The sequence below is a fragment of the Pholcus phalangioides genome, unplaced genomic scaffold (assembly GCF_987345545.1).
Source record: "Pholcus phalangioides strain wild (caught in Gottingen) unplaced genomic scaffold, Ppha-v1.0 ptg000015l_1, whole genome shotgun sequence".
In the NCBI taxonomy this organism is placed as follows: Eukaryota; Metazoa; Arthropoda; class Arachnida; order Araneae; family Pholcidae; genus Pholcus; species Pholcus phalangioides.
In genome coordinates this window covers 117,401,437-117,424,205 of record NW_028301608.1, presented here as the reverse complement: position 1 = coordinate 117,424,205, position 22,769 = coordinate 117,401,437, and the positions used below count along the sequence as shown (strand labels likewise).

Here is a 22,769-nt window from a genome sequence, read left to right as displayed (position 1 = left end):
TTTCCTCTGCTGAACCACGTTATACATCACAAGAACAAACATATTTATGTCCTGACCTGAGCACGTGTCAGAATAGATGGTAACACATTCAAATAAATCTGAGAGATCCATCACAAATTTCATCAAACATGAAGCCATCTCATTTGCCCCACGTTGCGCGACACCCTCATGCCACATGTAACAGTAGGGTTTTACTGCAGTTCAGTTCCGGACTGCGAAATTGCATTACACAGCTTCCTCTTATAAAATGAAATACTTGATGTTAGGTCTGGAGTTGGCAGACATTGTTGCAAATCCCATACGGCTATCACAACTTTTCCTTCAGATTTCATTGCACTTTCATTGTCAAGACGTTTACATTCATAATGGAAGTTTGCCTTTTATTGATGATCAGTAAGTTTGTTTCATATTTTGGTTTATTTTCTTCAGGTGATGTTTTGATTTGTATGTGAAGGCTATCACACTTTCTGCATGTGTCAATATGAGGTTTCCTAAATTTTAGGTTACATTACAAAAATATATTTCTATAAACTGATTTACTAACTAGAGCTGATTTGCCTTCAGTTTCCAATTTGTTCTTGTACAAATCATACATTTTCTCCAAATTGAGATCATTGCCAAAGTAGAGTTTAGATGAGTGTCGTCGAGAATAGTGGCTCTCATAAGCTAGGAAACTCAAGATATGCTGACGCACGTAAATGATATCTGTTTCAGAACGTTTAATTGCAGGGGGATGGTTCTCACGCTGATCATTAAGTATGATTTTCTTCCCATTTCCTTCTATGTTATATTGAACTGTGATTTCCCTTTTGGATGTGTTTTTTGTCTTTGTTCTTGATTTCATTTTTATTTCTAGAAGGCCTCCAATATAGCTTCTTTGCTCATATTGAGAAAGGAGTTTCCTGTATTCTGTACAAATTCCTTCTCTTATGTTTAAATTAATTTTATCCTTACATTTGTTTTTGCACCCTTCTAATTCTCTCATAGGCCTTGCTGGAAGGACCTTGCCAGCAGATGTAGTAAATTCTTCTCCTGTAACCAATCTTCTTCTGCGCTCTTGTCTGAACTGTCTTTGCATTGGTCCAAACCCTTTCTTTCGTTTCTTAGAGGCAGCTAATTCAAGCATTCCGCCACCCTCTATTTCTGTCATGATCTCTTGAGTTGTGATCGAACAGACTCTATTCTCAGTATCATAAGCTTGTGACAATACATTACTGGTTTTTTTGTCTTCTTCTTGCACTTTTTAATTATTTCAAAATCGTCTTCAGAGGTATCATCAGCCCTTGGTTGAAATGTTATGACTTACGTCACTTACATCACAATCTGAATCCAAGAACAATGACGGAAGGATTTTCGCATTACTTGTGTTTGAAAACAAATGGGAACAGCTCTATTTACTTCTCTATGTTTTTCATTTTGCAGGAACTGTTTTTGTCTGGACTCCTAGAAAATAAAAAGAACATGAATAATAAATCATTCTCCTCTGTTTCTAACGTTATAGGCCTATTAGAATGATAAAGTACTGGTCTGAAATTGTTATTACATAATAATAATTATTATTAATATTATTACCATTAGCAGTAGTTAATTTGGTTTTTAAAATTATTTCTTATTAACTGTGTGAGAACAGAATATTAACTCATTTATTCAATTAGAAATGTGTAATCTTTAATATGAAAAAAGAATGTGATTCTGTTTTGTTATTTTTAATATTAGTAATGAAAGAAAACGGAAACTTACCGATTGTTGCTTTGTGGTTTCTTTCAATGCAGCTACTACCATTCTTTTACCACGAGAAAGGAAACGTATTGTTAATTAAAACGTATTGTTAAACGTATTGTTGAACCGACTACAATATTTACCATTAAAGATGAACCTGCCGCTATTTAATGAGAACGCAGGGTTTAAAAATAATAGAAAACAGTTCATTTAAACATGAGTACACACGCGCGGAAGCACACAAGAAAAAGACGGAATTCAGCCAATACCAAACAACTCGCCAAAAGGCGGGAAAAATAACAGATAATAATAAAAAGCAGTGCAATCTAGTGGCAATACAGAGAAATAAAAGAATATAAATATATACGAAATGTAAATTAAAGTTACATACTCAAACAACCACCATACATTTGCCACCAAAATTTAACACCAAAAAAATCTGTTTGATATATTGATACAGTGCTACCATTATTGAAATGAAAATAATTCTGGCGACATTGGCATTAAACTTTATAAATTTAATGCAAGTGAGTGTGTGTCAATGTTGCCACGAATTATTAAAAACACGAAAATGCCACGAATTATTAAAAACACGAAAATGCCACGAATTATTAAAAACATAAAAATTATATTCCAAGAACATTAAAATTACTCTAATCATACATTTATTTTGAGTATATAATTATAATGCATCATATTATGTTATGTAATGAAACGCATTCACACTCATACCATATTCAGTCATGAAATATTTAAACAATAAGTAAAAGTTTCATTTCCAACATTTTCTTGAAAAACCTTTTATAACCTTATCACACAAAAATGTAAACACTGACATAATATTTCAGGAATAAAATGAATTTTTCAAGAAAATTGCAATACCTCATCGTCAGTACTTTTCTAAATTATAAGAAATGGAATTTCGTGTAGCGTATATATGTAACAATTTAGAGTACGTAAATGTATGTTTCATGTGACATATGTGTAGCCTCTTCGCTCCAGAAGTATACATATGTGAATCTTTATTCTTTTTAGGCATTAAGTAGTTTTTAGAATGATTCTTTCTTCAAGTTAACATGTGAGGTACACATAGTGACTTCAGATCTTAACTCAGGTGGTCCTAATAAAGATATTGACTGAAAATTAACTAATCAATTAATGAGCGAGTTGAGTTCTATCATCGTAATGGGTTGAATAATATTTGCCGGTAGTAAAATTGTATAGAAAAATTGACATGGTGGAAATAGTAAAATATTTAGAACCGGCTGTACCAATCGTAATAATGGAATGGTCGTCAAAACGGACGGTCGTATAACGAACGTCAACTGTATAAAACTTAAAAAAGACCAAGTATATTTTTGTATTTCTTTCTAGTGCTTTCACGAAAATTTTGAAATTCATTAGAAACTATAAGTTTGTTTTTTTAAAGGTCTTCATACCACGGATCGCTGTCATGAATTTTATCTGTTCTAATGGCTCTCGATTCCTCCAACACCAAACACCACGAATCAAGCGAATTGAACTGCTCAAAAGAAATTTCCTATAGCAAGGGGATTTTTCCGCATTGCAGACATTATTGTAAGAAAGCTTATCAAAATTAACTCTAGGTCGGTTATCAATACGTATAGGCCTCTCTAGTGATACCTCGGATAGGATAGGCTCACTAAAACACCAGACTGACTCATCCGCCATCACTCATCTTTGAGCGAAAGTGTGACGTCAGTCTTGAATTACTACATTATTAATATTATTTTAATTTGTTAAAACAATCCCATCTTCTTCGCCACGTGTTATGAGGTAGGTTGATGAATGTAGATACGCAAAAAATATTCGTAATAAGAACGTAATAGGTTATTAATGTGGAAATAAGTGAGACAGGTAGGGAAGTAAGATCTATGGCCCCTATATCCTGGAGCAGGACCCCTACGCTGGGATCTTTTTGCTGGCTCTCAGACTAGACTTTCATTCACAAAAAAAAAAAGATAAGAATCGTTCCGCGTCCAGTCAGCCCCACCCTTTGGGGGGGGGGGCATGGTAAGATCTCAAGTCACAGTAAGACAAGGGAGATTAAGAGATTACAGTGGACCGCAAAAGTTTAGACACTTATGAAATTTGCTCTTAAATTAAAAATAAATCGAATTATTGAATAATAAATTTTATCAGAGAGAGTAATGGGGGGGGGGGGGGCGTACTTACTTCTCTCCCACTCAAAAAATTAGGAAAAGTAGGACGGGGAGAGGGTACCCCCTTAAACAAAATAATCGTAACATAATAATGAAGTCCCTAAACATTTTTTCTTCTTTTTTACATTCCAAAATCAATTAATTTTTTTCATAACATTATTTCCAGTACCCTGTAAGATTGACTCGAGCCAAAGCAAAATGACAGAAATGACGGTTACAAAAACACCTTTTGGCCAAAACAGTACTAGCAACCACAGGTAATTTTTTTCCGTCTCTCCTCACAATATAAATTACATTTTTTTTTGGAACCCAGTCTGTCAACTTTCTTCGACATCCACACAGCAGACATGTAAGTTTTTTAAAAATGACGCTATTTCGAGACCACTTCCAAAATCACAGTGCAAAATGTGTAAATTACAAGGTCTGATGTAAATAAGTCAAAGTGGACCAGATGGTTTTACTACGTTGTCCATCCCTTTTTTAAAAGGATTTGTTAAAATTTTAGTGTTCAATGCCAGTGTAGTCGTTTTTGACAAATGAAGCACTTAATTTATAGCTTTTTGCTGAGCGTTGCAAATATTGTTTATGCCTCTGCATGTCCCAGAAATACAGAAGATCATTGAATGCTATTGGGTAGCATCAGAATCCCCAAACCTAAAGTAGGACTATGTATCCAACTGCTTTGTTATGCAAACTGTTGTTTCACCTATGCACAAAATGTGCACAATAATTTTGAATGATGAATATTAGTTACTATACAAGACAATGAAGTCGTAAATATAAAATTATTATCTCCCATAAAGACAGCGGTTTATAACGACTATTCTACACATTGAACCCACAAAGTAAGAAAACGAAAAATTAATAAACCAAATGGTCCACATACACAACCTCTTCCACAAATAACCTTAAAACGATACTATTTCTGCTTCGGCAGAATCATTAATTGCAATCTACAAAATTTGCAATATTTGGCAATATATTGATGATTCCCTCCTCAATTAAAAATCAATATAACGAATGTTGTTGATAGGATTCGGTGGAAAAATAGGGCAAAAAGTAGAAAGTAGGAGAAAAATAGGACATTTTGTCAAAAAAGTAAAAAAAGTGGGGCATTTTGCCAAAAAGTAGGACGAATGGGAGCCCTGCAAGCATATTATTTTCCGTGTGTTTATGCAATTTGTCATAAGCTTGTGTTGCATCGTTATAAGGTTTCGAGACGAATGTATATAATTATATAGTATCACTTTAATGAATCTGACATCATATTTTGCAATCTAAAAGAAGGCAAGACTTTTTTTTGTATTTCTTTTTCTCAATTTTAATTGAGAAGAAAGCAAAAAAAAAAAGCATCAAATACGGACTTTAACAGAAATAAGTCAAACTTATTTGGTTACTTTAAGAAACAATTTGAAAATAGTTGCACACTTTGTTTTTCCGAATTACAATGAAAATTACAATTAGTGTTACGTGTTTGTTCAGAGCGTGAACAAGTTAGTTAATGCAAATACAAATACAAGACCACAGCAGGCAAAATGCCCAAAGAGGTGGCTGAAATAAAGATGCCCATAACAAATATGGATGTCATATATTTCTAAAATACAGCATCCAATTAAAAATGCAAATACAAAAACTAATGCATATACATAATAAAATATTATACACAATGCTGTAACACCGCGAGCCGCTGATGGTATCACAGTTTCTGGTGGCTCGACGGACTTTGGAAATAATATAGCCTTCGACATGAAGGGAACCGGCGAGTGCCAAGAAGCAATTCTTCTGAGGAACCGCGAATACCATCGGGCCCATATAAGGTGGGGTGGTGCAATAACGAAGTGCGAGAAGGAGGTTCGAGGTTGGAGATCTTGTGGTGAAGTGAAAGATACGGGCTGAGATGGATCCGAAAGATGGATAATTGGTGGTGAGTGTCATATCAATTTAGTCAAAATTATCTCTCTCTCAATTCAAGAATTTCTAATCATTTATTACTTATAGAGGTACTTAATCATTTAGTATTCGGCATGTCAAGATGATATATTCTCAATAAAATTTATAGATCTCGGAAGTTTAGGCACTAAAAACGGTCAAAATAGGCAGGCAAAAAGGCACTAAAAATGCCTAAAATAGGCACTAAAAAAGGCATTCATAATTTCTGAAGGAAGGAAAAAATAACTGAAAATAAAGGTATTAAGGGTTCAAAGACTAGCTGAAAAATCGATTGCATTTAAGCCGTCTATTGTTTTAATTATAGTTTATAGTAACTGCATTATCATCCAAGTTAAACTGATTTCACGTACAAAATAAAATGTTAGTAGACCCTCAGGATTGGGCCAATTCCAAGACCACCATTACCAGACGCGGAGCCGTTAGAGAAAATGATTTGTGGGGCTTCTTTCTCGAGTTGCGAATAATTCTCGTTTATTTGTTGTATTATTTGGAATAACCATTATAGTTTCTGCAGGTGAAACATGGCTACCTTGTTCTACTTTTGTAAAAAAAATATTCTTTTTTTATATTACATATGCTGACTCCTTCAAACGCGGGCCCTGACTAGCCACATCTGTCACACACCTCTTCAATTGAATACTAAAAATGTATGTTTAATAAATAGCCATGGTTGTTTGCAGTGCATTTATGGTGCAAAAGATAAAATTAAAACAACATGTGGGTGCCAGAGCCCTGTTTGCTCCTACCTCGCCTTGTGTGAGCCAGAGCGTCAATTCAAGATCAAGACCTCTTGGGAAAATCATCGGTCCGCTATACACATGCAACGCTGTCCAATACCTGAACGAGACATTTTTTTTTTTCATACCGAGCACAACTCAGGTCTATCGCCATAGGTAATTTACTACCTAGCGAGTTGTGCCGGAATTGTAAGTGTGTGTACCTAACAGTCTGAGTGCGTATCTAGTGTTGTGTATGATTTTTCAGTGCTGCCATCTATATTTCAGAAGTGAAGTGAGTGATGTGTAGTGACTGAATATTTGTACTGTTTGTAGGGCTGTTGCTCTCTGTGGCGAAACTTTTTTTAACGGGGAGATCGGCTCGCATTTGCGCCTCGAAGTTGGGAACCACAGAAAACCAACTTCAGCCGACGGTGGGGCTCGAACCCGGGTCCCCGCGATGGCAATAAACTCAATGATCAATACGCCACAGAATTACACCACTTGGAAGAAACAGTTACTGAGAAAACACTCTAGAATCGAAAGAATTAAGCGTCTTATTAGATACGTCATTTCAAACGAAGACAAAATAACAGTCACGAAACAGTGCCAAAGTACGAATGTTTCAGCTCCCTCACAAGCTGATAACAACCCTTCATCAGACTCAGACTATGATCCTCTGGCATGAAATGCGATATTTTGGGATTGTCTCACGATGTCTTTGTGCGCGACTTCTGATAGACAATGAAATTCCTTGATTTCCGTTGCTGTCAATGGACAATGTCGCCTGTCTTGTATATATTATATATATATGAGTGTTTATATGCTTGTATGTTTATATATCTTATATATGTGTGTCTATAGTTATTTGTGGGCCCCCTTCGTGGCCTGCTGGCGACGTGCGTATGCACCTGCACATGTAACCTCAACTTTTTGTCTTACTATCTGCTGGTGGTCTTTTGGTGCTTAGTGCTCCGGATATTTCGTCGCTCTTCCACCATGGCCCAAACCCTCTGGGTGACCAGCTTATATCCCCTATGGGGACAGAGCGGGGGCCATGGTCGGTTTCGGGTCCCCGCGATGCGAGTCCGTCACTATGACCACTCGACCACCACAGCGGCTGAACGAGACATTACGTGAAGCCTGCTGAAAACAAAAATTTATAATTTTCTTCTGCGTTCATCTGAAACAAAATCTCATTCACGTCTAACACCATCTGGCCGAAACAAATTCAATGCATAGCAACATCAATCTCTCAGATCATGCATTTGTATTTAAATGGGGCTGGAGGGGGGGGGGGGGGGTTCGGGCTTTCTGATGCTAATTAATATTGAGAGTTCGAAAATTTAAAAAAGAACAATTCTTTTGTAGTTTTGAAATGAACAAAATATTCAAGTTTTACAGATTATGGCCTCTGAAATCCACTCATAAACTTGAAACTATGTTAAAATAGGCATTTATGGGCATGAAAATGTCAAAAAAGGCATTTTTACCAAAAAGTTTGAAAATTGATTAAAAAAAAGGCATTTATGGCATTTTGCCAGGGCTCCTAGTGATATAACATGTTGGATGTGGATTTCCTGTTTGGATAATCCTTATTTTTATTTGAGAATTTAATAAATTAATTTGTTATTGTTAACTCCTCTGTGTGAATTATATTAATTTTTATAATTCCCACACGGAGACTAAACACACAACGCAAAAAGATTCCATAATCGTAAATCTAATTGTATTCTTTCTTTATGCCCATTTACCAATCGACTCCGTCACAGTGTAGCCTAGGATAAATATCATCAGGTCCTGGGGATTTGCTTGCACATACATTTTTTTAAAAAGATTTCAGGACCTCTACATCTTCCACTTCAATATTGTTGAGGAATTTATTATCCCATCCCACATCCGTACATTGAATATCGTTTTCTCTATTAAAAACTGTTGCGAAAAAGTCATTGGAAGCACTACACATGCCTACATTGCTCTGTACTCTAGACCTCGGGGGAAGGGGAGGAGGCAACTGTCCCCTTACATCCGTTATTGACGTACCTGAAAAAAGATTTTGGATCAGAACCAATGTTATCTGTCAACCTCTATTTAACTTCCTTTTTACTATCTTTTATCGCTTTCCTCAACGCTCTTCTTTTATCAGTAAAGAATGACAGATCATCTCGTCCACTTTTATACTCTCTGAATGCTATTTTATTTTCCAGATACAGGTTACGCACGCTATCCGTGAACCATAGGGGACGCAATGTACAAACACACTTTATACGAAGAAAGGGTATGACGTCGTACAAAACAGAGGACAGGGCCATTCAAGTATTACGTCAGCATCGATGGAGAGGGGGTTTCCGATTTGCTGACTTTTAATGACAAGGTGGGGAGGGGCGTTTGGATGATGCTTACGTCGTCAACCACCTTTTATGAAGATATGAAATATTCTTAATAGCATCTTACTCGGTGCGTCAAAAACGATAAAAATCGTGGACATCCGAACTAACATTCTCCCGAATGATAAATCCCTTCCAGAGCCACTTCAGCGATTTCTAAATGTTTCACGGACCCTTCAAGTGATCAGGAAATGTGTCCGGGCTGCTTAAGTGCTATGGAAATGTTCCCAGGCCGCTCAACTGCTCTGGAACTGTGCAACGCATCACTCAAGTGATCCGTAATTATGGCACGGATCACTTAAATTATCTGGGAATGTTCCGTGGGTAACTTGAGTGATGTAGAACCGCACGGGGGGGGCCCGCTTAAATGCTCTAAAACTGTGCCCCATGTCACTCTAAGGATTTCTTAATGTGCCACGGATCGTTCAAGTGTTCTGGAACTGTGTCACGGGTTACTTAAGTGATCTTTGAATGTGCCATGGACCTACTTCAGTGATCTGAAAATGTGCCACGGACCTACTTCAGTGTTCTGAAAATGTGCCACGGGTCATTTAAATGCTCTGGAATTGTGCCACGGATCATTTAAGCGGTGTGTAAATGTGCCGCTTAGTTTATTTTCACAAAATTGGGTTTGAGGGGGCAAGCCACATCAGATAACCTTCAGGGCCACATTTGGTCCTCGGATCAAGGTTTTACAATATATGGCTTAAAGGGTGGGTTGCAATGAATTTCTTAAAGATAAATTTTGAGTTCTTACCCTTCGAATAGCATTGAAATTAACAAAACACGATTATATTAACACGTGATTAATTAGGCGCACGAGCCCCCTATGCCTCCACCCGGCGTAAGTTTCTGATCCCACCAGTATGCGTTAGGCGGTGGGGGCAGTGCTGACGAAATTTGGCTGACAAGGGGGGTGGAGGGGGTCAGAGTTTTGCTTACTTTTGCTGACAGGGGGGGGGGAGGTCTAAAATGGTTAAAATGTGCTGACGTAATACTTGAACGGCCCCACAGCTTCGTACTAAATTTTTCTCATTGACTTGCCATCCCGACTGATTCCACAACCGCTCTTTGAAAACCCCCGCTTACCTTTCTTTCAAAACATCAAAGCTGATTCTTCGAAAACAAGGAACCATTTTTTTGTTACCTTACCCGAAGAAAAGTTAGAAAATCCCCCACCGAAATGTGTTCAACAAGATCTTTGGAACTAGTGTGAGAACTAAATCCAAAATAGCCGTACCCCTTGTAGCTTCTGATAAATGCTGATACATATCATATTGATCTCTAGCTGAAAGGCTCTCCCAATCGATACCCGGGTAATTGGAATCCACTAATATGACAACCCTCTTACACATGAAGGAAATTTCACTTTCCTTCATGCTTCCACATGCTTTAAAAGTTTCACATTCACTTTTAGTATAGAATATAGAATTTGATAATAATTGGGAGACTCTATTCATCTCTATACTTACACACGAAATGCACAGCTACGCAAAAGTACGTATACAGGGTGGTAACTATTGACCGCCCAGTAATTACACACGCGTGATTCATAGTGAAAAATTATTATCGAAAAGTGTTTTCCGTTTTTGGATCGAACGAATATTTAGTGAGTTATAAGGTTTTGAAATTTTGTGACGTGTCATTTTTCTAACGGTCAGTTATGTGCCAAACTCCGAACGAAAGTACATTACTCTTCCGCCAGCAGCGGGTTGTCACTCCTTGAAACTTAACTGAAATATTACGGCAGAAGTCGGCGCAAAATTCCTCGCACATTCCGCAGCTTTCCAAATTTATCACCAGATTTGTAAAGTGTTAACCAAATGAGATCTTTTTGAAATTTTTTTAGCCAAATCAACAATTTTTTTAACAAATTGTGGAAAAATTTGTTTACCTTCAATATCAAGTCAAATTTTTTTGGGAAAGGTGCATACAGTGCGTACGTGTTTACTGCGCGATCGTTATTTTACGTTGTTGTTTTAATCGGATTACATGTTGACAATAAAAGGGCAATATTTTTTAGCTTTTTTTGAACTTCCATCGAAACTGTTACGTGTAAAAAGCTTCAATATGAAGGATGCAAAAATGGTATCTTGAGGAAGGTGTGACTGGTGGAAACAGTAAAATGATAACGATTCAATCAGAAATTTTTAATGAAACTTATTATTTAGAAGACAAACTTATTATGTTATGAATTGACATATTCAAAATAATTTTTGGCCCCGGATTTTTTTCTATTGATTACACCACTTAACACTGATTTTGTTCTCAAAGATATTTCAGTGATTTTAGGGTGCTTTTGGGCACTGATTCCAAATCTGACATTGGGTTTTATCAGATCGGCCCTAGTTTTTGGGATAAAGTGAAAGTTGAATTTCATTGATCATACCATAAGCCCCAGGTACGGATCTATGGGGGAAGGGATGATCAAACCGATCACCCCCAAGCAAAATGCGATAATTCATGAAATTTTCGGAACTTTTATATGATATATATAATATATATGTAGATATGTTGCACATTTATTTTCAATCACTCCATTTAAAACTACCTGTAGAAAAGTTTTTGAGTAAATAACAAATTCAAGAAACTTCGACTAAAAAATAAGAAAAACCAGAGTAGGCCTACATATTTTTTCGAAAAATTCGGGACGGAGAAAAACTGAAAAAGTCGTTACTATTCCGAACAATACGGGACAAAATGAAGGATGTATAGTCACTTTGTTCACAGTTTGTGTATAACTCATTTTATTTTTATTTTTATTTTTATTATTTTTTAAAACCACCTCTTCCAACAACAAGCTCTGGATCCGCCCATACCACACAAGCAGCAAACAAATCACATTTAAACTGTGCGAAATGTAAATCATTAGTAAACTTAATGTCAATACATAAAGATCACTGATGTCTGGTAATGATGTGTTGGATAAAATAAAAAAGTAAATAAAAAGTTGAAGAAAAATTTCCACTCAAACATTAGTGGCTGCAGACTATATCGAAATACTAATATTATGCATCATGTCAAAAATTAAAGCCGATTCGGCAAAACCAACACCAGTTTTGAAATCCACAATATAGCCTAAAACCATTAAAATTTCTTTTGGGTAAATGAAAATGTTTATATTTTTCTGGCCTAAAGTTTGGCTATTTTAACCTGCTCACAAACGTTTAGTTTTATGGTAGTTATTACAGCTAATGTGTATTCGAAAAAATAATTTTGAAGAACACAACTTGAACCCTCTCAAAAAATTTTAAGTGTAGCTTGGTTTAAGAGGAGAATTTTCTTTCTTTCAAACCGAGCACAACTTCAATCTATCACCATCGCCAATTTACTACCGAGTTGTGCCGGAAGTGTAAGTGACGTGCACCTAATATGAGGTGCATGTCACAATATTCTTGTATGCTGAACAGGGCAGCAACTAGATGCTTGGTCATCCGGGGCAAGCGCGCATTTTGACGCCCCCTTGTAATGTTGAAGGAGAGGTTTCAGAATGAAATTTGCACCTCCTCGGGTCCCGGGGCACGAGACCCGCCTGCTCTCCCTCTAGTTGCGGCCCTGATGCTGAATGCCATCAAATTAGAAATTATAACAAACCAAAAAATAAAATAAAAGAATAGACGCAGTCCTTTCTGGAGAATAAAACAAAATGCTAACGTTTATATATAACCTTTGTAAATCTGGCGTTGTGAGATGCAAAAAATATATTCTGATTGGAAGAGTTGATCAACTTTGCCCAAGAATATTAAGAAGACACCAAATACACGAAAAACACAAAAAATTCTAATGCATTTCGGTACCAATGCGTGTCGTCTTCAGAGTTGCTATGCAGGATTTACATCGTTTGCCTACGCTGAGTACAAGGTTGTCAACGAGCTGTTGAGGCATTGCTGCCCATCCGTGTTGTAGCGCTAATCACAGCTCCGGAATTGTTGCTGGTGACTGGTAAAGTGCTACCAAGCGTCTTCATAGAGTGTCCCATACGTGTTCGATTGGATTTAGACCCGGGGGACCTTGCCGGCCAATCGATGCGTTGAATATCTTCACTTGCCAGCAGCTTTGCGACAGCCTCTGTACGATGAGGTGTACGTTGTCGTCCATGAAGAGGAACTGAGGACCCATAGCCTCTAAAAAGACCCATATGAGGAAGGAGAACCTCTTTGCAGGCATCAGTGACTGAACCAGCACTCTGGTGGCGCAACAGTAAGATGCTTTCACTATGAAGGCTACCGTCAAGGTCCACGGGTTCGAATCTGAGAATAGGACGTCAGAAACAAGTTCTTTATCTTTACCTACCGAGCCTGGGGCGACCACCGATAGATAGCGCCTTCATTTCCCACCCAACTTCCCTGGTTAGATATTGCATTTCGGCGACATATGACCGGTATCGGTGTGCGGTAAAGTAATGACAAAACCACCTTGGAAGATGTACGGGCACCAAGAATTAAGACGCCTTCATATACGATCGGAACCATCAGGCATTCTGGTCCTCGCCGAAGGGTTGCTGCACGAAATCATCGCTTCGGAAATGACCGCCAAACAGAGGGGAAAAAAAATCGCGTCGGTAAATCTGGCATAGCAACCTAACAGAATTCCCCGCGCGCTAAAAATGCTTGGCAAAAGCGTATGGAAAATTCAATTTGTGGGAGAAACGAGGAATTTCCGGGTACGGATTTACTATGGGAAATAAACCACGTTTCACGAAATTATGATTAATCACGAAATTATTGGTAAACAACAGGTTGAATTCGTAACAGTTCGTGTTATGACGATCAAGTAATTAATCTTAAACACAAAAGTATATAGCAAAAAAAAAATTCTTAACTTTTTTTCAGTTTTTTAGTGAAAATAAAATATTCCTATATATCCCTTACCCCGATCCTTAATTTCAGGATAAAAGTGGCATACAAAAATATATATAGTCAATTTAGATTACATTAAGAAAATTTCTTCTGGATATTAAATGATTGTGTGAAGTTAAGGATTTGATAAACTACTGCCTCTAGATATTGGAAATTTAGTAAAAAAATTCTTAAATATTTTAGGAGCATTTATTTTATCAGAATTTTCTTCAGTAAATTACAAATTCTGAATAGCACACACAGGTTCAATAATGTAAATTGACGAGCTCAATGAGTGAATAAATTTATTTATTAAAAAAATATTCAAACATAATGTACATAACTGATGAAAGCAAGATTTTACAAATATCATTCACAATTTCACATATTTTTCTACACCATGTAATCAATTATTACGCTGCTTTAGAGTACCAGTAAACTTTGGGAATTACAAAAAAAATATGCTTAAATAACAGAAATATAGTTTTACTTGAAACTGCGTGACCCAACAGCAATTAATCTGGAAATATATATATATATATTCAAAAGCAATACTTTAAGAGAGCCAAGATAAAAACTCTACTGAAAATTGAAAATTACAATTATGGCAAAAAAATAGTCTACGCGTACATGGTAAATACCCATATTTCGTTATCTTTGACCCTAGTAATAGGTCAATACAGGGGCGCAACAAAATACTTTGTCCCCCCGGGCAAGCCAGAATTTTGGAACCCCCTTGCATGTAGAAACAGTTAAAGGGTGAATTCTGCACCCCTTCTGGTCCAGCGCCTGGGGCACCAGACCCACATGCCCCCCCCCCCAGTTGCAGCCATGGGCCAATAATAAGCTAATCTTAAAATCCTAATAAATGTATAAAAACATCACATTAGGATAGATAATCACTAGAGCCCGGATTATATGCAAATGCATATGTGCATATGCTTTTGCATATTTTGACCTTTTTTAGCATTAATGCATATAAATGCATAAAATCAAAGAATTTTCAGTATAAGTGCATATTTTGAAGGTTTATTTAACTCACTCAATTTTTTTTTATAATTTTTCAAATAAATATTGTTCATATAAATAATATATTGTTCAAATAAATATTTTTATAATATCGATTTTTTTCCCGCAGGTGAAATTTAGTGAATTAATACATATTTATAAAGTATTTTACGAATATTAGCCGTTTTATTGTCGTGTTAAATTTTTTTAGAAATTTAGAAATAGTGTCAAAATTTTTTGTTACTGGTATTTTCGTTATTGAGCAACTACAACGAACTAAAAGTAGAAAAGATGCATTTTAAAAACACATCTGCTTTTTTTTGCATCGTAATTTTTTTAATGCATATTTTCTCATTTTTTACAAATACAAATACAAATACAAATACAAATACAACGCCACAACAGGCAAATTGCCCAACGAGGTGGCTGAACATCATGGATCCCCGAGCCCCTACCTACTACTGCTACACCACACATGCACCCCCCCCCGGAACCCCCCAACGAATCGGTACATGCGGGAATGTGCGTGTACGTGTAGTGCAACCTGACGTAAAGTTTGTTTCTGTGTAATGCTTGTTATGTGTAGTGCTGTCATCTGCCCCCAGTTTTACAAACTATGAGTGAAGTGTTATGGTTGAATGATTTACCGTTGTAGGACTGTTGCTCTCTGTGGCGAGACTTTTTAACGGGGAGATCGGCTCGCATTTGCGCCTTGAAGTTGGGAACCACAGAAAACCAACTTCAGCCGACCACCACTGTGGGGTTCGAACCCGGATCCTCGCATCACGAGTCCGGCACTATAACCATTGTAACTTTGTACATACTTCGGAATTTTTGACTTTTTCAAGATTTCTAGTGCATATTCTGGAGTATTTAATGCATATTTTGGCATTTTAAGTGCACATTTTGTATGTTAAGTGCATATTTTTGTAGTTTTAAGTGCATATTTTTGCATTTTTCAGTCCATATTTGCATATTTTTAGAGCATATTTTGCCACTTTTTTAGTGCATATAATCCGGGCTCTAATAATCACCAATAAAATACACACATTGATTCCTTTTAATAAATATATTTATCTGTAGCTAGTATCTTCCGAACCAAGCTTTCTCTCCTCATCTAAAAAGTAAACAAATAAGCAATGACGATTTTCTGGCTTTCAGTATTTTCTGGCTTTATAATGACAATTGAGAAAATAAGGTTATTTGAGAATATCACATACATAATCATCACTCAGAACTCTTGGAAGGCCTATATTCTTCTTCCGTTGAGGAGTAAGAAGTTTCGGTGGACTAGGAACCTGGAACAAGGTCGGCACAGCAGTTTGCTTTAACTTCTTGCAGCCATCTTGCCTTTTCAACTCATACTGGTTTTCTTCAAAATGTACCTAATTTAAAAAGGGACAATAACGAAAAATTACCACACAGCCTTTTTTTATACCTTAATTCAAAGTAATGTCAGGTAAGTGCATATTGCATCACACATAAGAATGATAAAACAGCATAACATACATATTTTTAAGTGATTAATATGGTACAAATATTAATGTCCAAAACAGTCAAAATTCCTTTTAAGGGATACACATCTGTTTTTCAAAGATGAAAAATTCTGCCCCAATTTCTCAGAATAGGAATTAAAATCTTCATTAACCATCATAATTAATCTCTAAATACTGGACACTCATGGAATTCTTAATACCTATCCTTAAAGTATTTTCTTCAATTACAGTAATGGGGATGTCTGAATCTGCTCTAAAATAACGCATCTGAATTTCCAGTAAACATAGTAAATAGCCTATTGATATCCTAACAGGATCTAAGAAGAAACCTAATCTAAAAGGATGCAAGCACCTTTACTTTATCACTAACAAACGTTGCATAGATTTGGACCTCCCGCAGTCTTCTGTACTCTGCCACGAAGCTGGGCTAGAAGAGATCTCATCAAAAAGATAAGTCCAGTGGCAAATTTCTGGTGCTCATTCACTAAAAAAACAGTGTAGATTTGAACCTTCCGCTTACGAAATTGCCTAGATGTGTATTGAGTGAGCTGTGTAATATAGAGCTTTTCTATGAATTTGTGAAAAAGAGCTTGAGACGGACGATCTGACTGAAATCTGTAATCCCTATAAAACACTCCCTACTAATCCCTGCCATTCACAATACTTGCTCACGAGTCTTTTTCTTCATTTAGTTAAAGGAAAAAACAGTTACTTGTAGCAGGACTTGACAAATCCCACCAGGGCGCCATGGCGATGAAATGCCATTACAGATTTTATAAAGTAAATCATGTGATAAGTAAATTTGAGTCTTTTAATTTCAAGGCAGCATGTGTCTCTTAAAGTAGGAAAAAGATATAGAAAGTTGAAAAAAAAAAAAAAACATTATTCATTACCATTTTATTTGAGATTAAGATCACCCTTGGCTCAAATCAAATTAGCAGTACATCTAAATGGTATGAACAGAGTTTTTGGAACATAACCAAGGTTGAGTGATAAAGGAAAAATATCAATGGAGATGTATTCCACATACTAGAAAGATAGGATGCAACAGTTCATATCTTTATCTTTAGTATATATAAGTATTATCGGTGTGCTTCCAATCTGGTCAATGAACTTAAAACCATTTTCATGAAATGGGGAAAATTCCACAGATGAATAAATAATTATAATAATACCACTTAAAACAATGGAGGCAGCACAAAATTTATATTGACGTGCAGTGTTTTGTGTGATTTGTTGTGAATTTGTGATAACTAGAGCCCGGATTATATGCACTAAAAAAGTGGCAAAATATGCTCTAAAAATATGCAAATATGGACTGAAAAATGCAAAAATATGCACTTAAAACTACAAAAATATGCACTTAACATACAAAATGTGCACTTAAAATGCCAAAATATGCATTAAATACTCCAGAATATGCACTAGAAATCTTGAAAAAGTCAAAAATTCCGAAGTATGTACAAAAAATGAGAAAATATGCATTAAAAAAATTACGATGCAAAAAAAAGCAGATGTGTTTTTAAAATGCATCTTTTCTACTTTTAGTTCGTTGTAGTTGCTCAATAACGAAAATACCAGTAACAAAAAATTTTGACACTATTTCTAAATTTCTAAAAAAATTTAACACGACAATAAAACGGCTAATATTCGTAAAATACTTTATAAATATGTATTAATTCACTAAATTTCACCTGCGGGAAAAAAAGCGATATTATAAAAATATTTATTTGAACAATATATTATTTATATGAACAATATTTATTTGAAAAATTATAAAAAAAAATTGAGTGAGTTAAATAAACCTTCAAAATATGCACTTATACTGAAAATTCTTTGATTTTATGCATTTATATGCATTAATGCTAAAAAAGGTCAAAATATGCAAAAGCATATGCACATATGCATTTGCATATAATCCGGGCTCTAGTGATAACGGACATCAGAAATAAGTGTATAGGTAGTGAATGAAAAAAAAAACTGATTTTCAAAAAGGTTTTTCTTGCTATCATTATAACGTGTTTCGCAATTGCATATCTATGCAATGAGATATGGTGGTGACAGTTGACGAAACTTCTTCTACTGAAAATTATGCACACATTGTTGAGCTTAATACTCATTTAAAAAAGTAATTGTTACGCATCTTTTATATCACACTTTCCAAAAAATGTGTTCATGCCAATGTCAATGTAAAAAAATATTAACATTTATAATGCGTTTTGACGGTTATAATGTCAATTTCTATTTTTTTATCTTTCTCATAGTAATTGCTAATTTGCCTCAAATATTACTCTCAGAACATATTAAATAGATAACAGACTGCAAAATAAATTCAATTGAATTTTTACCTCATCAGTTTTTTAATCTATGGCTTTTTTTAATTTGCTGAGCATCCAGTGTTTGAAGCGGCAGGCTTTTCAAAGCATTAAAGGGATAAATAAAAGTAAGATAGCAATATAAAAAAACAGTACGTTATTGAACATTGAAGTTATTTTCATGTGTCTGTATGGTGTTGGGTCTGAGAAAAAAATTTCAACATTTCTGCTTCACAATACTTAAATGCGTTTTTCTCAAAGTGATTACTGGCGAATGATTTGACATTGTTATGCAATTTTTCACACTTACTAAGCTATTATAGGGATATAGATAGAATTTTTGAGATTCATTGAAAATTTTAAAAATGTTTAAATTTAAGAAAAATTATAAAAATGTTTAAATTTAAGAAAAATTATAAAAATGTTTAAATTTAAGAAAAATTATAAAAATGTTTAAATTTAAGAAAAATTATAAAAATGTTTAAATTTAAGAAAAATTATAAAAATGTCTAAAATTTAAAAAAAATAGAAATTTTAAATTCCTAATTTGAAAAAATTACTTTCCATCATACTTTCTTGAAACTCCAAAGAAATTGGAATGTATTATTCTTGAGAAAGAAGAAAAAACCAGTTTTTGCATGGGCAAAATTTAATCCACGAGGTATTTGTTTCAAAACTCATGCATGTAGTGCGAGTGAAAAAATTTAAAAACCTTTTTCCAAGCAAGATAATGATTTAAGCTGAACATGCAATTAATTTTAAAATAGTAAGATTAAATTAATTCTTTGTAATTAATTTGCAAAGTAGTCACTGCATGTGCCTTGCAGGAAAGAGAGAGTGCTCACCAGTCCAGTAACACAAACTAATGATACCAATCACAATTTTGTAGTCTGTTAAAAGAATTATGGGGGACAGAAAATGAAATCAATAGAAATACGACGTCTATCACATTAATTTTTAATCCCATTAAATTTGATTTTCAGTGAAGATACAATTTTAGCTAATTACTCCCAATCTGCAAGCGATAAGTCGCCAAACCAGCAGAGCTCACTACAGCAAGCAAGGATGATTGAAGAACCGATTTCCAACCGATTTGAAATCACCTTGTTCTCTTAGTTGAAAATGCCAAAATTAAAACATTTCTATTTTCCACAGAAATATCACATGAAATTTTGCCTCAAAACATAACAAAATAAGTTAAAATTCACTATAACAGTAATTCGTCGTAGTAGCGATAAATCGCCAAACTGAGAGCCGAGAAAGTGAGCATTCCACGATAAATTCATAAATAATTTGAATTTAAATTAGTTCTCTTGGTCAAAATTATGTACCTATGCATCTTTTCTCTTAAATCAAACGGAACAAAAAACCGGGAAAATGATTGAAAATCACCATAACTTTTATATCTAAACACAACACGTGAGAAATGGCGCCAAATATCGTCTGCTACCTCCAAACGATTTATTTTTTCATATAGTTCTCATTTAAAATCATTATCACAAATACGATTTTGAAAAAATAAAATTCACACAGAATAATTAAATTTAACTCACTTCACACAGGCGAGCTCCGTTTCCTGGTATGAAATCGTCTCTCCTGGAGTTCACGATCCACTTCTCGCGTCGTTCGTTTTCCGCCGGAAATCTAAACATTCTAAAACCTTTTTTGTCGGAATTGGAACACTGGAGCCGAACAACAAGGCATTTCTGAAGTTATTTCACGAATAAAAATCGATAAAAACAACTAAAAACACAATAAATTTAACTAATATATAGGAGCGTTGAAAGGACCCTACAATGCGATGATAGTAAGCAGTGCTACAAAAAGGACCAGAATGCCGCATGCGCCAGCCTGTGTATTAAGGAGTTCTACCAAGAATGATACCTCTCCAAATGAAAACTTCACCACCTCCAAACCGGTCCCTTTCCATGATGTTGGAGGGGTTATTGTGTGTTGCCTGCTCTCTCTCCAGATGTGTATGTGCTCAGAATCGCTAGTCAGACTAAATCTGTGTTTCATCCGTACACGATACTTGACTTAAATTTTTCAGTTCCGTTCCTAATTTTTGCATATCAGTGTACTACTACGCCGTATGTGGACTTCGTAAAAATTCCTCTAGGAAATTTTGGTAAGTGGTGGAAGAGATTGGTGCACGCCGGAAAGAGGGTGATTCTCCTGTTGTAGTCTTTTTGTTTGTGTTTGCATGAACTATTTTGAAGGAGTAGGTAAACTTTGCCTATTAATACTCAGAAAAATCACCAACGGAAAAGGCAAATGCAAGGAAAATACAAAACTCCTTATGAATTTTGACACGTTATGGGTGTCGTCTCCAGAAGATAAAAAATATCACGCAACCGAGGATCCCACTTGAATTGATTACCAAATCTTGATTCTCGGTTGCTCAACGGGAAGAAAAAATATACGTCTGTCTAAGTCCATTTTGCAAGCAGCCAATCAGGACGTTATAGAAGACTTACACGCAGGCGCTCAGCTTCATTTTCATTCTGGCCACGACGTTTGATTTAGACAGACATATTTTTCTTTCTGCTGAGAAACCGAGAGTTAAGATTTGTTAACCAATCCAAGAGGGATCCTCGGTCAGCGTGGTATTTTTTATCCTCTGATTGCGACACCCATTATCGAAATGCATAAGAAGTTTTGTATTTGCCTTTTTCGTTGGTGATTTATCTGAGTATAAAGTGTTTTGTGTGTATATGCGCGTCTCTAACCATTTACGGTGTCAATGTTATGCTTGTTTCGTGTTGGAGAAATGTTGTTTGTTCTTCAAAATTAGATGCCAGAGTGACAGATGTCTGAATTTGTGTTTTTCAAACTCTCTATGAAGAAACTTTTTTGAGTGCGAGACCGGCCTGCACTGGTGCTTCAAAGTTGGAAAATCAGCAACTTTAGCAGACCATCAATGTGAGACCTGCTGGGGTGGAGCCTTGTGATGTGTCTATCACAATATATGCCCATACGATTTCACAGCAGTGGTACATTCGTACTTGAAGTAGATAATGTTTGTCCCCACACTTTGCCTAATGAAACACTACCTATCATAGTACCTTATAATTGCCACGAAATGATCAGCATGCTCTCTCTCTCTCTCTTGCTCTCTTCCTGAATCTTATAGCAAGAATCTGAGACGCTCTTGAAAACCACCGTATTGTTGGCCTCCAACCTTCTCCTCTAACCTTGCAGGAGCTTAGAACTGTTTTACGAGAACAGGGGAATCGCTAGCTATGGAATTCGTTGAAAACATGAGCGGAGATACGAGGAGCCATTGGGTGCAATTTCCCCCCCCCCCCGCGCCTCCATGACGGAGCCGAGCGATCTAATATTTTATATTTATCTATCTATACTGTCAACATCATTATCGTGCCATCCCCGCGACCCTTCAAGTCCATCTTTATATATGATTGACAATCCAATAACAGCATGAATGCCAAGTAACAACAAGCGACATTGAAATTCCCAAAATAGCAGGTAATCATTTCTGGTGAGAGTGAAATTTGATCAACGATATTTATTCGTGAATTACAACAGCGATATGAAGTTAGTATGTGTCAAAGTAATACGTACGTCTACGTATTCAACTTTGGCCCCGTACCGAAGGTGACTCTTGCCGAGTTCTTTGAGTATGTGTTCGGACTTTTCTGGTTCTTCTAGACGAGCCACGACTTTCTGGACGAAACCCATGACACGGAGTCCGTGAGCCCGGAGTTGTTTGCTGTGGCGAAGCTCTTCTTGGCTGAGACCTTTGAAAGGCATGAATACGTCTTGGACATCCGGGTGAGTTTCGAATAGCCTGAAACAACAACGAGAACAATTAGATACAGAACCAATGCCAACATCTTTTTAAATTCAATCATGAATCTAGACGGGATATTTCACCTTGAACGCCAATTTCACGTCCTTGATCCCCTTTCGTTTTCTTTCATCGTGGTTTAATATTTCGAACTATTGTATAGTTATATATTTTAATAATTTGAATAAAAGCATGATTTAATTATTCAAAACAAATTTTAATTTAATAATTTTAAATAAATTATATTTTAGTATTCTGAATGAAATCATAATTTAATTACCTTAAGCTACTTATAATTTAGTAATTTGAAACAAATTATATTTTAGGTATAATTTAAATTATCTGGGGG

General features: G+C 35.7%; 2 protein-coding genes across 2 annotated transcripts in view; both read right to left on the bottom strand.

Moving 5' to 3' along the window:
- The window catches only part of LOC149077708 (uncharacterized), a 130,930-nt gene that overhangs the window by 54,300 nt on the left and 53,861 nt on the right, over positions 1 to 22,769 (bottom strand). The window contains exon 2 of the mRNA XM_089245353.1: positions 22,195 to 22,420. Coding sequence (XP_089101479.1) covers positions 22,195 to 22,420 — 226 coding nt within the window. The remainder of the gene's footprint in view (positions 1 to 22,194; positions 22,421 to 22,769) is intronic.
- Positions 15,900 to 20,571, bottom strand: LOC149077709 (THAP domain-containing protein 2-like). The gene is made up of 2 exons (XM_089245354.1): positions 20,166 to 20,571; positions 15,900 to 16,186 (listed from the first exon to the last, which is right to left on the bottom strand). Exons 1-2 carry the CDS (start codon positions 20,262 to 20,264, stop codon positions 16,001 to 16,003), a joined length of 285 nt encoding a protein of 94 aa, XP_089101480.1. The 5' UTR covers positions 20,265 to 20,571; the 3' UTR covers positions 15,900 to 16,000.

What these genes read in the sequence shown, in the direction of transcription:
- LOC149077709 (XM_089245354.1), bottom strand. Translation starts at nt 20,264, where the DNA reads ATGTTTAGATTTCCGGCGGAAAACGAACGACGCGAGAAGTGGATCGTG. An exon ending in ACGGAGCTCGCCTGTGTGAA is followed by an intron (nt 16,187 to 20,165) that starts GTGAGTTAAATT and finishes TTTTTAAATTAG; the next exon opens with GTACATTTTGAAGAAAACCA.